We start from the raw sequence: 16,186 nt of genomic DNA on the forward strand, positions 1-16,186 counted from the left end.
TCTGTGGGGTTCGGTTTGTTCTCAGGGTTCTGCTGTGGAGACACAGTGATGGGTTTTAACAATCATGTCTGTTGTGCTCATTGGCTTCTGTATAGACTCCCCAGTGCTGTATTCCACACGTTTGGAATAGTACCTTCCCAGATTCATTTAATTTTTCAATTTCCTTCTTGATTTTCCCTTCTTTCATTTGCTGTCCAAAAGCAGCTTGTTTAATTCCCAAGATTTGTGTCTTTTACCAAGATTTTCTTATGATTTTTTATTTTCTATGGCTAGAAAACAAATATTCCATATGATTTCATTTAAAAAACAAAACTATTTTTTCCTGAGACCCTATTTAAACTTAAATCCCAGGAGCTACAAGAAGGTAATTCAATGGTATTGAATTCAAGGTAGCTATGAAAGAATAAACATTAAGTAGGTCAGGGCTTTATTAACTAAAATGCCCGCTGTCTTTCCCATAGGACAATGATCATTCAAAATCAAAATAATGCAAAAGGAAGCCATGATCCATTAGTTCATTGGTAGATGGCCTTTCACCATTGAAAGGTGCATCTGTCTACGCAGAGATAACCAAATCCTCTCGTTTTTCAGTCCAGAAACTGAGGACCAGAGAGGAAAATGACTCCCCAGAGGTCATAGAGTTTCACTCAGAGCCCCTGTTTCCTGGCAGTGACATTCGTCTGCTAATCCAGCTTGGTAATGCTTTTATTTATCTTTAAATAATCTGTACACACTAAGAAATTATCGGTACCATGATCTTACTAGACATTTGTATTTGCTAATAGAGATAGCTAAGGGAATTTCTCTGTCAAAGAGGAAGCAAATCAGAGCACAAAATCAGAAATTTGGTACTTCGTTTTAAGTTTGGATCCTATAAACCTTTGAAAATGGCAACGTTTTAGAAATTATATAGATATATTACCAAAGCTAACTGGGGTAAAACTCTCGTTGGCAGTTTGGTCTTTTCTTTGCTGGGCGGTTTATCCTGCACAAAATATGTGAGAGAAAAAAGAAAAACATTAATGCAAATCTTGTATTGTCTAATATAAAGTACATTTAAGCCAAAATGTTCAAAGGCAAACTCGAGGACTTAGAATCTTCACTGTTTGGGCCAGGCATGGTGGTGCTTTTAATTCCAGCACTCCAGAGGCAGAGGGAGGCAGATCTCTGGGAATTCAAGACCAGCCTGGTCTACACAACAAGTTCAGACCAGCCTCCGATACATAGAGAGACCCTTGTTGTCTTAACATTGCTCTCTGCAGTACAGGGAAACAAAGTAAACAGATCATGTGCAGCAGCAAGACTCATCAAAAGCCTTACAAATCAGGTGAAATCTTTCACACATCACAACTGCTAAGAATTCAGTCTAACCTTAGTGTGCATGGCTTACTCAGCTTTACATCTCTCCTCTCACTAAAATACCAGTTTCCTCACTGACATACCAGAATCAGCCCTTCTTGAAGCTACAGCATGTTGGGTTGATGCGTCCAATGGCCAAGTAACAGTTGTGCTTTTCTGCAATTTCCTAAAGAGGAATGTCCTGCAGCAATGGCACCATAGCAGGAATGTCACCGGCCAGGAGGACGCACTGCTGGGGTTAGGGACAGAATGTTTGAGTGCCTAAATCAGATACTAGTTGTGTGTCGGGCCAGCTGCCAATGCTATGGTCCTCAGCTGCAAACTGACCCTTTCTGCTCCCCTTGGATACTCAACAGTACCCTCAATGATCTTGCCACCAGTACACTATCAGAAGATGCTAAGGAGACCTGTAAGACAGGGTCTTTCTTCCTGGTCCCTGTGTTTTCTCTCGTACTCTCTTAGTGTGACTGCCAGCAATTGGCACCCTGGTTGGGCGGGTGCCCTCTCCACTTCTGTGGAACTGACCTAGCGCAGACATCCTCCAGCACATTTCACTGGCATTTCATGATGGCTCTTCACAAGTTTTACTAAGTGCCCAGAGAGAGGGATTACCTTTAAGGATTTCAGCATTCCAGCATGTTGTAGACTATTCCTTTACATTGTGTGAATATATGTCACTGTGATTGGTTTGATAAAAAGCTAAAGGGCCAGGAGCTAGACAAAAATTTTAGGGCAGAGAGAATACTGGGAAGAAGAAAGGTGGAGATACTATGAGAAGCCAGCTAGACATGGAATGAGTCAGACCCATAAAATGGGAAGAGGTATATGCTGTGGGATGTTCTGGATGTTAAATGTGTTGCTCTGATTGGTTAATAAATAAAACACTGATTGCCCAGTAGCCAGGCAGGAAGTATAGGCAGGACAAGCAGAGCAAAGAATTCTGGGAAATGGAAGGCTGAGGCAGAGAGACGCTGCCAGACGCTGCCATGACAAGCAAGATGTAAGGTACTGGTAAGCCATGAGCCACATGGCAAAGTATAGATTAATAGAAATGGGTTAATTTAAGATATAAGAACAGCTAGCTAGAAGCATGCCACAGCCATACAGTTTATAAATAATATAAGTCTCTGTGTGTTTACTTGGTTGGGTCTGAGCAGCTGTGGGACTGGCGGGTGAGAGAGATTTGTCCTGACCCTGGGCCAGGCAGGACCAGGAAAATTCTAGCTACAGGTATAAAACATGTAGTAGAATGTAGATTAAAAGATATAGGTTAATTTAAGTTATAAGAGTTAGTTAGAAACAAGCCTAAGCTAACAGCCAAGCTTTTATCATTCATAATAAATCTCTGTGTCATGGTTTGGCAGATGATTGGTGGAATAGAAAAATCTGCCTACATAAGCAGGTGGCATCTACCCTCCTGCAGGCCTGCACCACCTAGCAAATGCCTCCACATCTGGTGAGTCACAGCCATATCATCTCCAGTGAGGTCTGAGTCTGAGCTTTGTAGAAGTAATGGATCTTGCAGGCATGTTTCTTGAGCACTCTCCTTCAGACCTATGGAAAATGGTTGTTCCATCTTCTACCTTGCTCTTTACATTGGTACTGCCCAAGTAGCATCATTAGTCATCTGTGGCTACTAAACACTTGAAATGTGGCTGCATGGAACTGAAATGTATCTACAAATAAAACATATGCTAGATTTTGAAGAAAGTTCAAAACAGAGGATGTAAATTATCTCAGTGTAATTCCTCAAATTTATAAGATCATATTACATTATATTTGGCATACTCCATAGGTTATATAAAGTAGCACATTTAATAGTCTTAAATTTTTTGAGGTAAGTACTGTTGTACCACTTCCATGCCTTTTACACAGATAAGGAATGACGTTTCCTGTCTCACATATAAAATATGATGCCTCTTATCCAGGACAGAATATAGAGGTGAATAGTCAAGGAGAGTTTCAAAAGAAAAATTGATGGAAGATAACCTTGAAACACAGTTGGATTTCCACAGAGAAGGACAACAATGCTCTTACTAAGGACAGGAAGAGCATCAGGAATTAGAGGCCAAAGAAGAAGAGCAAGCTTGAGAGAGGATGTTCGGGTGGGTGACAGGGCACTTGGGCTAACTCAAGCCAAAGGCAAGCCATTTCTTTTAAATAAGGAACTACTGAGTCCCTACTATATGCTGGGCTCTACTCGAGTGGTAGGTCTACATTTATGGACAGTCTGGTCCTCTCCTTATGATGCCTACATTCTAGTGGACCTATAGGCAGCGATTTCAGAATGGATATATCAAATAATGTCAAGAAGTAATGACACAATGGAGAAAATCAGAGTGAGGAGACAGGGATGTGCGAGATTTCCATCTAGAAATGAGAGGAAGACACTGAAAAGTTATGTTTGAGTGGGACCCTGAAAAAAAGAGTGAGCAGAGAGAGGGAAGGCAAGGCTGCATAGATGGGTGCTGTTATGTCATGGAAGACATGGACTTTGGGCTCTGGCTAGCAACATTAAGTTACTGTAGTCCCTCTTATGGTGACCTTAATAATAATTTATGGGAGACAGCCTCAGTTTACACCTCTTGCCTATGTGTAAGTAGTAGCACTTTCTCTTTCAATGGTATGTCAGTTTAATAACAAATGATTCTGTTACCCTATGCCCATACAAGGACACACAAAATGCTATTCCATACATGTTTCTAGAAACAGTAAACACACACGTATAAAGAGACTAGGGTCAGCAGTGGGGCTAGGCTGAAATCATTTTTAAATAAGGCAGGCAGTAGAAGATATGAGTTTTGATTTACAGGTAGTGCTGTATCAGAAGGCCACCCCAGTCTTCCTGAGAGCACTGTTCAGAAACGTTAACAAATTCTCAGTAAAGGAGAAACAAAAATTTCAGCTTGGTCTTCAAAGCACTCATTCACATTTTTCATATTATCTGACTTTCAGTATGACCTGTAATGAGTGGACATAGCCGATGGTCAGCATGACTTGTACTGCATAGACATAGCAGATGGTCAAGAGCTGGGAATGTGTCCTCCACCACTCACCCTTGCACCCACAAGCATGAAGGCCATGTTCCCCCAGAAGCATAACTATAAGACAGAGGAGGGCTACTTGATGTCTGTCACATTTCATAATGGCAAGGAATAAATTGTGTCTGGTCAAACCTCCAAAATTTGAAAGTGTGTTATATCAGCTGAAGTTAATTACTATGCTGTGGGATGTGTTTCTGTATGCTATGAATATGTGTTACTCCCATTGGCTAATAAATAAAGCTGCATCAGCCTATGGCAGGGCAGGATGGAGCCAGGTGGGAAAATTCAAGAGAGACAGTGAAAGGAGAGAGGAGAGATGCCAAACTGATGTCCAAGGAGCGACATATAACGGGACGCAGGTAAGGCCTGGAACACACGGCAATACATAGATTAATAGTTATGAGTTGAGTTCAGTTGTAGGAGCTAGCTAGCAAGAAGCCTGACCCATAGGCCATATAATGTGCAATTAATATTAAGCCTCTGAGTGATTATTTTATAAGAGTCTACAGGATTGTGGGGCCAGGCAGGACCAGAGAAACATGGGACCGTGGGGCTGGGTGGGACCAGAGAAACTTCCAGCTACATTTGGCACCCAATGTGGGGGCAAGAATTTCTACCTCAAAACTGAAAAAACTTTAAAAGGAGGGAGGGAGGTTCTAAAATGGAGCCAAAAGCTGCTTCCTAGTCATGTCTCTCAGGCAGGCCATGATATAGAGATGCATTGGTGTGTAGGCTTGACCAACAGCATGGCGAAGTCCCGCCATGGTACACAGAGGTGTCTCCAAGCCATGCAGCACACTGCATGGTGAATTTAGCTTTTGCTAGTATAGACAAAAAAAAAAAAAAAAAAGTTTCTGGGCTACACGCTGCTTGTTAGAGGCATAGACCCACTGCTTCCCGGAGTTGGCAGTAGACAACCTCTACCATGTTGGGAAGCTGAGGTGGGTGGTCAGCAGCCAAGGCTGCTGCTTTGGTCCTAGCTACACTACAGTTGAAATCAATGGTCAAAAAATGATTACAGATTCACAATAAGACAGATTCAGATGAAATAAAACTCTAAATGATTTACAATACATATAAAATGTATGTAGGTTTGAAAGAGAGAAAAAAAGGAATATAGATAGTTATATAAAGAAATCAATAGTTTAAAAAATAGTCTTTAAAGAGACAATAAGAATAATGTAAAAGTTAATACATGTAAAGATGAAAATTACACAAAGAATCTGGATACTACAGATTATTATATTGTCTTTGGGATTTTTAACTGGAAATAGGCATTTGATTATAAAAGCAACTAAGTTAAACCAAAATGTATATTTTAAAGGTATCTTGACTTCAAAATTTGTGTCTAAGGATATGTTGCTTTGAACAAGAGTTTCTGCTTTTGTTTCCACAGAAGATGAGAATCTGTGGATTCCTTCCAAATTAATATGGTCCCATCTAGGAAGACCCCCTGAGAGGCCTCCAGATGATCCAACATCCAAAATAGCTTCAAAGCACCTGGCTCAGACAACACAGCCTCACAGACTCTAGTCAGGACTTGACCAGTATCCCAAATTTTCTCAGAATTTCCTTAGGATTGCCAACACCCCCAACCAACAGGAAGTATTATGAAAAGCTATGCCCAAATTCCCAAAATATTGTTTATAAATGTTTATTTTTATTTAAAGAAGATTTATTATAAATGCAATCTCTTTTTAAAAAGAAAAAGAGATATAGATATGATGGGATAAAAGAGTAGGTTATTGAATCTACTTTTAAGGAGCAACAACTTGTTTGAAATGTTTTACATTGCTATGGATTTTAGTTCACTGATACAAATTTAAAGTTAAATTTGTTATACTATATATACATTTCTATTCTTGAAGGTATTATGTTTATGCAACTCATTTAAAATTGTAATATATAATTAAAAATACAAAATAATTAGTCATTTTATGATAATCAAACTTATAGTCATGTTAGTTAAGTTTTTTAGATATACAAAAATATAATTATATTAGGGAGGTAATCTTCACACACTTTAAAGACCTATAGAATATGGTATTTAAATGTTTTAAGAACTTAGACTTTTCTGAACAATGAGGCTTGTCTGCTCCTGGCAGCACCAATTACTTCAAAGAGGATGATGGGCATTGAAGAAACTTCATATGGAGTTTTCATTCTTTATGGCATAAATAGCCATTTGTGCAAGAAACTCCTCTAGGCTGGAGTGCTTGATAATACGTTGTATAAACTGGACATACAGGACTCAAAGGAAAATGACCACTAAATTTTACCAAAACAAAGTGACATGGTCCTTCAGGTTCCTGCTTGACAGATGGGACTGCCAGACATTCTACAGGACACAAGGAAAAGTGACTGAGAGACTCTAGGCCTATATGCTGAAGATGGATGCCCCAATGTGGCAGAAGAACTTTGGGTGACTGTCCAGGCAGCCAGCTGTCTCTGTCATTTCCAGAATTTTGGAAGTTGCTTATAATGCATTTCCTGTTTACTTAGGTAATATCATATCCTTCTGGGATATTTGAAGGAGTTGAGGACTAGATATAAGTTTCCTTAGTTATGATAAAAGATAAGTTAGATACAAAACTTTAGACTCACAAATATAAGATAGATGATAGAATATTTTCCTTAAATTTGCCAAAAACAAATAGACTAGATATTGTAACTGTAATTCTTGCTTGATAACTGCTCTATTATATGTAAATTTACTATGTTAAAGTTGAAACCTTCCTTTTTGATTAGGCAGAAAAGGTGAAGTGTTGTGGGATGTCTTTCTATATGCTGTGAATATGTGTTACTCCCATTGGCTAATAAATAAAGCTGCATTGGCCTATGACAGGGCAGGATGGAGCCAGGCTGGAAAATCCAAGAGAGACAGTGAGAGGAGAAGGGAGAGTAAGGGGAGACACCAAACCACCGTCCAAGGAGCAACATGTAATGGGACGCAGGTAAAGCCATGGAACACATGACGATACATAGATTAATAGTTATGAGAGTTAAGTTATGAAAGTTGGCTAGCAAGAAGCTTGACCCACAGGGCATATAATATGCAATTAATATTAAGCCTCTGAGTGATTATTTTGTAAGTGGCTGTGGGACTGTGGAACCAGGCAGGACCAGAGAAATATGGGACCACGGGGCTAGGTGGGACCAGAGAAACTTCCAGCTACATTAATCTAATAGTACCACCATGTTACAAATCTGAACCTTTGTTCAAGATAGGGATTTCAAAAGTTTGATTTTTCTTTTTAATTCCAATTGTAGGCAGTTGCCTCTGAATGTTCATACCATTCTTTACAATTTAAGTTATTTCTGAATCATATGTGTGCACATCCCTAGTCCTGCTCTCTCATACCCTCAGTCTACCTAGGTTTACTAAGTAAACTTGGTAAACTGATGTTAAAATAATGTTGACTTTACATTTACATTAGAAAACTACAAAATTGTTAACCAGCCACTTTTTAAACATAATAAAAGGGGTATAGAGGATTAAAGAATGGCAATTAGCTCCAGACAATACAAATACCAGATTGTCGTGTTCCCAGTACTGTATCCCAGATGTCACTACTACAGTTCCTCACAGACTACACGATGACAGAGGTAGAATGAGCATATTTCCATGTTAAATGATATGATAGATCTTCTCAGAAAGGAAGGCTCCCCTTTGGGAGAATGAGAAGAAAGTTATGAGATGTTATGGTTTACCTGCTCTGGAACTTTCATGTCAGGGAACAGGCAATTCATTGACATCTACTTGATGTGTGCATTTGACTGCAAATATCCAGAACACACCTATCAATATCAGTCTACTACAAAAACTTCCTCACAGACATGACTTGTAGACTGTGCACCACCAGGCTGTTCTCCCCAGGTTCATCAGCCTTCTAGGTGGAAAGGGTTAATGAGGACTTTAATATTTCCTTATTATACTTCCATGTAGAATATATATCTTACAGAGTGTTTATGCAGGATGGTTCTCTGACTAACCAAAAACAGTAGTCACATCTAAACCAGAGCATCACATAGCTCTGGTGTTTCAAATCATTTCTATCTTCACGGTCTCAACAGTAACTACAAACATGGCTGTGGTAAACAGTTCTGTTCTACACTCAATTTATGGCACTATTTTCCCCAAAAAATGTGTTTGTCTTTCTGCAGGGAGAGAGTAAGGTGGCACTACTTTAATGCCATAGCATATGCTCTAGGAAAAGTCCACTCTGTCCCCACACACAAGCAGCCACAAAAGTGTAAGAACTGGTATTCCCAAGAGCAATTCTCTATCAATATAAGATGAAGGGAGTTAGTTAAATGCCTTTCTTCCTCTCTTCCTTTGTTTCTCTCTTCCTTCCTTTCTTTCCAAGACAGGGTTCTTCTTTGTAACTCTAGCTGTCCTAGAACTTGCTCTGTAGACCAGATTGGTCTTGAACTCAGAGAGATTCACCTGCCTCTGCCTCCCAAGTGCTGGGATTAAAGATGGACAATTCCAGGACGTGTTCTATCATCTCCGATCATGGCAGGACCGCCTCAGTTTCCTACTGGTACAACCAACTTGAGGCTCAGACCACTAATTCTTTGTAGTTTGATTCTCCCCATTCTCTTGCTCTTGGGATCATGTCTCAAATAAATTAGCTATATGTAAGTCCTTCCTGCCAGATACTCTCATCATGATGCCTCCAGTTGACAGAATGCAGACCTTCCTACCCTTCCTCTGCCCTTCCATTGCTCCATGCTCATCTTTCTCCATTGGAGATTTAAAGTTCACAGAAGTGGTGAGAGTGAAGTGTGCAAAAAAAGGTGAGAAACAGTTCACCAGCTCAGAGACTGTACCCACCAATGCTGGGTCAACCTTGATTTCGACTGGAGCGATCAGAGACCGGAATGAACGCCTGTGAAGGATTTCACTCTGGTCTTATGGCTGCTGGAGTGCTTTCGCCCAAGTGTAAACTTGATGTTTAAATAAAAACAAGGCAACAGATTATTTCTAAAGTATCTCAGAAGTATGATTTCTCATAAAGCACAAATGCCTTGAGAATACAAAAGAAAAACCCTAAGATACTCTCAAATATGAGCAAATTGTAAGATTTCAAGTCAGCCATATTTGAAATAACTGTATGGTTTGTTGGCTTGAAAGAATCATTCATCTGAGCTCCAAATATTTGTTAAGTGAGTCTACATGAGTCTAACAGACCCAGGCACCCCAACAGCAACACTTTTGATTTTATAATTTGTTATTTTTTTTTTCCAAGACAGGGTTTCTCTGTGTAGCTTTGCACCTTTCCTGGAACTCTCTCTGTAGACCAGGCTGGCCTCAAACTCACGGAGATCTGCCTGGCTCTGCCTCCCGAGTGCTGGGATTAAAGGCGTGCGCCACCACAGCCCAACTTGATTTTATAATTTGTTAAATTTTAAAGAGAAACTGTCTGTTTCACTTCAGTTCTTTGATTTGTGAACTAGAAAACATAAAGCAGGCATTCATGGATGTAAGAAACTTACAATTTTACTTTATAAAGCTTCTAAAAGTCTACTGTTAACAAATAGACTGAAAATTAAAACATGAGTGTTTTGAATTGTTTGAGATTATTCCCTTGATGTTTCATTTAAATTTTTGTTTTGCTGCATTTATGTTTGTTTGGTTTTTTAACTGAAGAAAATTCAAATTGTTAGGAATCTTCCCTGTATGAAGCAATGCAAATATTCCATCATATATTTCATCCTGAGCATTTAAAATATGTTTCAAAACAATATCTGTTCTAAAACTCTACTTAAACCCAACTCCTAGGAGTCATAAGAATGTAACTCAATGTCATTAAATCCAACATAATTAATACATGGTAAGTTTACTGCAGTGGAATCTAACTTTTCCAAAATGTTATCAACCAGCAATGCCTATTAGCTTGCCTTTTTAAAGTGATAATTTATAATGAAAATAAAAGCCAAAATCTACAAAAAAATCTTTTGTAGTACAGCTTTGAGCACTGAGAAAGCCATCTCCTCAGATATTAACAAATCCTCTCAGTTTTAAACTTTCAAAGGAGATTCAGAAAAGTAAGTGATTCCTGAAGGTCACAGAGCCAGACCTGAAGCTGTAATCTCTCTCTCTCTCCTCTCTCTCTCTCTCTCTCTCTCTCTCTCTCTCTCTCTCTCTTTCACACACACACACACACACACACACACACACACACACACACACTGCCCCCTTGAGGTTATTTGGGAATGCTTAGCTCCATCCATGCTAGAAATTACAAATGCAGTGATTTTATTAAGAAAGTGGTTTTTCTAGGATATGTATCACACTGTATTTTTCTGCCAAGATAGAATCAGCTGGAACACAGAATTTGAAATCAGACAATTAGTAAGCAGGACTATCATAATAGAATAAACATAATGCTATATTAACAAATTACCGTAGATAACTGTGGTAGGAATCTCACTGGTGTCTTGGATTTTTCTTTGCCGGATAGTTTATCCTGTGTGGGGGGAAAAACTGTTTACTTATTATTGCTAAATTTAATTCACCCAGCCAAATTTTATATTTTCTATAAAGTCAAGCACATATCATCCAAAATATCCTAAATACAAATTACTGATGATATAATCTTATATCTAGAAATCTTATACCAAGAAACTATTAATGCTAAGCTAATTATTCATTCAGAAGGTTGTAGGATACAGTGTTCACGCACACACACTTTAGACACTACTAGTCAACAGTCCAAAGTTGAAATTAAGGAACAGTTTTAGGGCTGGTATGATGGTGGCTCAGTTATGGTTTCTGTTGCCGTGACAAACACCATGACCAGAGCCACTTGGGGAGGGAAATCTTATTTGGCTTAAGAGTTATACTCCATCATTAGTGGAAACCAAGGTAGGAACTAAAACAGAGACCATGGAGGAACACCACTAACTGGCTTGTTCCTCTTGATTTACTCAGCCTGCCTTGTTATATACTCCAGGACCACCTGCCCAGGTATGGCACCACCCACAGTGGGCTGGGCCCTTCCACATCAATCAAGAAAATGCCCCCATAGACTTGCCTACAGGCCAATAAGGGCCTTTTCTCAACCAAATTTTCCTTTTTTCAGGTGGCTCTAGTTTATGTCATGTTGACAAAATTAATTGATTAAATAAATAAATAAATAAATAAATAAATAAAATTAATTAAAGCCACTTAACCAGGACAGATGGCCCTGCAGTAAAGGCACTTGCCACCAAAGCCAACAGCCTGAGTTTAATCACCTAGACCCACACAATGGAACGAAAGAATAGACTTCTCTAGTTGTCCTTTGGTGTGCCCAGGAATTAATTTGGAAAAAAAATGAAATATATGATGGTTTAATTAAGCTATAAAGTATCATTAAAGAAGATTTGAATCTGGGGCCTCAAAGGTGCCAGGCAAGCACTCTACCAATGAGCTGTATCCCCAGACCCCAAATGATATGTGAACAGGAAAATGTGAATGCTTATGACAATTTCTATGACGGCTTCATCTGTTTTCGATAATTCCTGTGGTGGTTACGTTCTTTGCCCCAGGCTGAGCCTCTGCCTTTTTCCTGCTCTGTGATGGAGAAGGTAGAGTATATATAAGGGCATCATCCGAGAGCTGAGTCTTCTAACTTCCGGACAGGAATAATCAACGTTCTCATTGAATCCCAACCTAATGACCACCAGGAGAAAAGGGAGCTGTAATATTTATGTCCAAGTACTGTGGTTCTGTGGAGCTGAATCAGTAGTCCCCAACCTTTATACAGTTCTTCATGTTGTGGTGACCCCAACCATAAAATTATTGTTTCTACTTCTTAGCTGGATTTTGCTACTGTTATGAATTGTAATGTAAATATCTGATATGCAGGATATCTGCTGTGTGACCCCTGTGGAAGGGTCGTTTGACACCCAAATGGGTCACAACCTACAGGTTGAGAACTGCTGTTCTAGAGTAAAGCTTGCCTCACCTCAGGTGTGCTCCCCGAACCCCACCCACACTTCTGTAAAAGGTCTCTTTCTACATATTCCATGTGTTTCTGTAGGAACTTTTAGTATACATTTATAGTCCACAATGAACTTGCTGAACAGTCTAGTTCCTCCTTGAGTAGTCAAGCCTAGCTTTGCATTCAGATTTTTCTGTTTTCATCTACTCAGTCTCTTAGAAGAGATATTGTAAAAACCTGTTATACAACCCACGTGTTAGCCATGGCAAATGAAGGTTTCTGTTAAAGTGACAATAATTTTTTTTCTGCTAAGTTGACAATAACTTCTCAAAATGTGATAGGGTGATTAGACATGATGTCGTGTATGTGTATCCCAGTACTCGGGAAACTGAGACGGGGGATTGTATGAGTTCAAAGCCAATCTCATCCACATAGTAAGACTTTGTTTCAAGAATAAAATTTAAAAGCCTAGTTTAAAAAAATGAGCATCACATGTTAGAGCTATGGTTGATAAAGTTGCCACTATTGGTCTCATAGAAAACGTTTTCACGGCTTCTTTTTTATGATATTAAGATGATATGATGAGGGGCTGGAGAGATGGCTTTGAGGTTAAGAGAGCATGTTGCTTTTGCAGAGAGCCTGCTTTAGCTGGGCTCCGTTCCCAGTGCCCATATGGCAGTGCACAGCTGTCTATAGTTCTAATTCCAGGGCCTGTAATGCCCTCTCCTAGCCTCTCAGGACACTGCACACACAGTGCACACAGAGGCAAAACTCTCATGCACATGAAAAAATAAAAATAGTTCTTTAAAAGAAGAAGGCAAACAGGATGGCCATGGCAGACAAATGGCAACCACCTGTGTGTGTAACTTTAAAAAGTGCTGAGCGTGGCAAGGCTACAGCAGTTCCCGCCCCGCTGCCGGCAAGCAACAGTCAGTTCGAGAGGACTTTCCTTTGAATACTGACACTTCTAAACTCTGGAAACTTCTTCAACAGAATCTCTAAGTGTCTGGAGTTTGGGTTGCTTTTTTTTTTTTTAATACTAGTTTTAAAAATGAAATGAGCAACTGCAAAAGACTTATATTTCTCTTTAAATACCTAACTTAAGAGAAAAACCCAGACAGCTATCTCTGAAAAATGCCATGTCCCCCTCAACCTCCCACTAATGAGATGAATATGTTAAAAACTCCACGGTAAATACGATTCTGCCACCTGCTCTCTTCTTCAAATGGAATGAATACATAAGTAAATGTCACGTTAAAATGGAATTTCCGAACATTTAATCCATTCTATTTGTTTTGGATTAAAGTATAAAACTTTCATCTTTTCAAAAGGAAAACTGTACTCTAAATTAGCATGGAGGAAAGTATCAAGATGACTTTTAAAATTACAAAATCAGCCAAAACAGGCTGAGAGAGCCCTCTGCTGCTTAAGACAGTGGCAAGAATCCCAGGTGGTTGATAATGCCCCTTCCCGTGAAGTCCGAGGTTTCTCCAGTGAACATGGCCCTTCTGGAGGTTGTGGCAAGACAATGGAGTTGGTGCCCAATGTCACTTGTAGAAAGAGGAAGCATACTCGGCTTCCAGTGATCATTTAGAGGCTGCTTCTGAGCTCTAGCTGGATAGGTGGAAGAATTATGGGAACTATAGATGTTATAATATAGATACGACGCGTCTTTCCAAAATGCTCACCAAGTTGAGGGGTGGCGCCTGCTGGTGATGCTCATGAGGAGGCTGTTTTCATCTACACATTAATGTAAATCTATGACGGAATGTGCTGTGGGGAGGTAGGACCTGGTTGAAGGACATGGGCTGTTGGGGGGTCTGCCTTCAGCGTGCTCATCTTTCTCCAGCCTCCTCCTCGAGGCTCTCTGCCTTCTGGATGCTCTGAGGTGAACAGCTTTACTCTCCCATGCCCTCCCTGCCTGGATGTAGTGCGTTGGTTCAGTGCCCAGAAACACCCAGAGCCAAGTGACCCCTACAACCTTGAGCCCAAATGAACCGTCTCCTCCGTGAGCTGTCTTGCTCTGCTTTGTCACAGCAAAAAGCCTGACCAGCGCAACTGGGGTTTAAAAACTCTTTCTGTGTGTGTCTGTGTCTGTGAGTATGAGTATGTCTCTGTGTGTGTATGTGTGTATGAGTGTGTGTATATGAGTATGGGCCTGTGTGTGAGTGTGTGGGGCATACCCATGTGTGTGTTTGTATGTGTGTGAGTGTGAATATGTGTGTGGTATGTCCATGTGTATGAGCGTGTGTGAGTGTGAATGTGTGTGTATGAGTGTGTGTGAGTGTGAATGTGTGTGTGGTATGTTTGAGTGTGTGTGTGTGTGAGAGAGAGAGAGTGTGTGTGTGTATGAGTGTGAACATGTGTGTGGTATGTTCATGTGTGTGTGTGTGTGTGTGTGTGTGTGTGTGTGTGTCCACTTGTATATGGGGGTGCCCCTGCATGCACACAGTTGCTCGCTGACTTACTACTTTGAGACGGGTCTCTCACTGAACCAGAAACTAAGCTGATGGGTGGGAAGTCCCAGCAATCCCCCTGTCGTTGTGCTCACAGTGCTGGGGCCACAGGCAAGCTCAGTCACTCTGGGCCTTGAAGTGGGTGCTGGACATTTGAGTTTATATCTTCACGGCTTAACATCAAGCTCTCAAGCACTGAGCCATCTCCTCGGAGCCTAAGTCACTTTTCAATACCATTTTCACAACAAACGCAACTTACACAAGAAAGCACTATGAAGTGGTGAAGACAAAGAAACAAGCTGAGTAAGATTTCAGATGGAAAACAACTTCTTTTTATTTGGGTTGCTTACGGAGTCCTTTTCTCGTTCGTCACGGTGTAGAGATCTGGAATGTTTCTCTAGCTTCCCAGGAAAAAATGTCCACGCCACAGCCTTCCTGTGGTATCAAAACCATGGACCATGGTCCTGCGCTACAGTTACTCTTAAGATCAACCAAGAAAGACGTCTGTTTTCACAACTATTTATTTTCACAAGCCCTTGTGGCCAGGCATCTTTTGTTACACACCACAGGACTAAGTGAGAGCCCTGGGTGGCCTGTGATCTCAGCGCTCAGCTGGCAGAGGCTGGGGACTCGCAGTGGCTGCAAAGTTCAAGGCCAGCTAGGGTGGGAGGGGTGTGGTCAATCGGAAAGAAAAAGACTGGTTGGCCTGAAGTCACGCATTTAAGAAGTCCGCGCCCACACTGACGTCCCGCCCGGCTTCCTGCCTCCCAAACACTCGGGGAGAGCGGCTGGGGTCGCTGTCGAGCCGCTGCCGCAGCTGGCGCGTCCCAGGGAGCTGTGTTCCCGGCGACAGCGAGGTCCAGCGGGTGGGAAGGGAACAGGAGGGAAACGCTCAATACCCGGGGTGCCGCAGGGGTCGAGGGGGGTCCCCGAGAGCCGCAGTCTGCCTACCCCGGGACCCGCGACCCTGGCTGGCCGTCCCGCTCTCACCTGCTCGCTGCTCATGGCTGCGAGGACTTGCGAGCCGTGCACGGCCGGCCTGGTCGATGCTGCTGCTGCTGCTGCTGCTGCTGCTGCTGCTGCTGCTGCTGCTGCTGCTGCTGCTGCTGCTGCTGCGGGACCCCGGACCCAGGGACAGAGGTGTGCACCGCTGGACCGCTCTCAAAGTCTCAGCTCTCTCGGAGCTGGGAGCTCTAGCGTCCTTGCCGAACTTGTTGCTAAGCAACAAGCTGGCGGGTTCCACTTCCGGTCATCGGGAGCTGCTTTGTGATCAGGCCCAGAACTTTCTGGGCTGTCCAGTAGAGTGGCTTCCTGGGGCCACCTGAGGGTGGTGGGCAGAGCGAAGACCCTGTGATGACGAAGTGGGTCCTCTGACTTCTGCACCTTTCAACGAATC

The 16,186-nt window shown here is 41.4% G+C and overlaps 1 protein-coding gene across 1 annotated transcript in view; it reads right to left on the reverse strand.

The window, feature by feature from the left end:
* Positions 1 to 15,854, reverse strand: part of Dnah7 (dynein axonemal heavy chain 7) — a 253,668-nt gene extending 237,814 nt beyond the window's left edge. Inside the window, 3 exon segments of the mRNA XM_036172739.1 lie at positions 923 to 985; positions 10,814 to 10,876; positions 15,781 to 15,854. Of these exon segments, the coding sequence (XP_036028632.1) occupies positions 923 to 985; positions 10,814 to 10,876; positions 15,781 to 15,795 (141 nt within the window). The 5' untranslated portion in view covers positions 15,796 to 15,854.
* Positions 15,855 to 16,186: the final 332 nt, after the last annotated feature.

Source organism: Onychomys torridus, chromosome 23 (assembly GCF_903995425.1).
Source record: "Onychomys torridus chromosome 23, mOncTor1.1, whole genome shotgun sequence".
Lineage (NCBI taxonomy): Eukaryota > Metazoa > Chordata > Mammalia > Rodentia > Cricetidae > Onychomys > Onychomys torridus.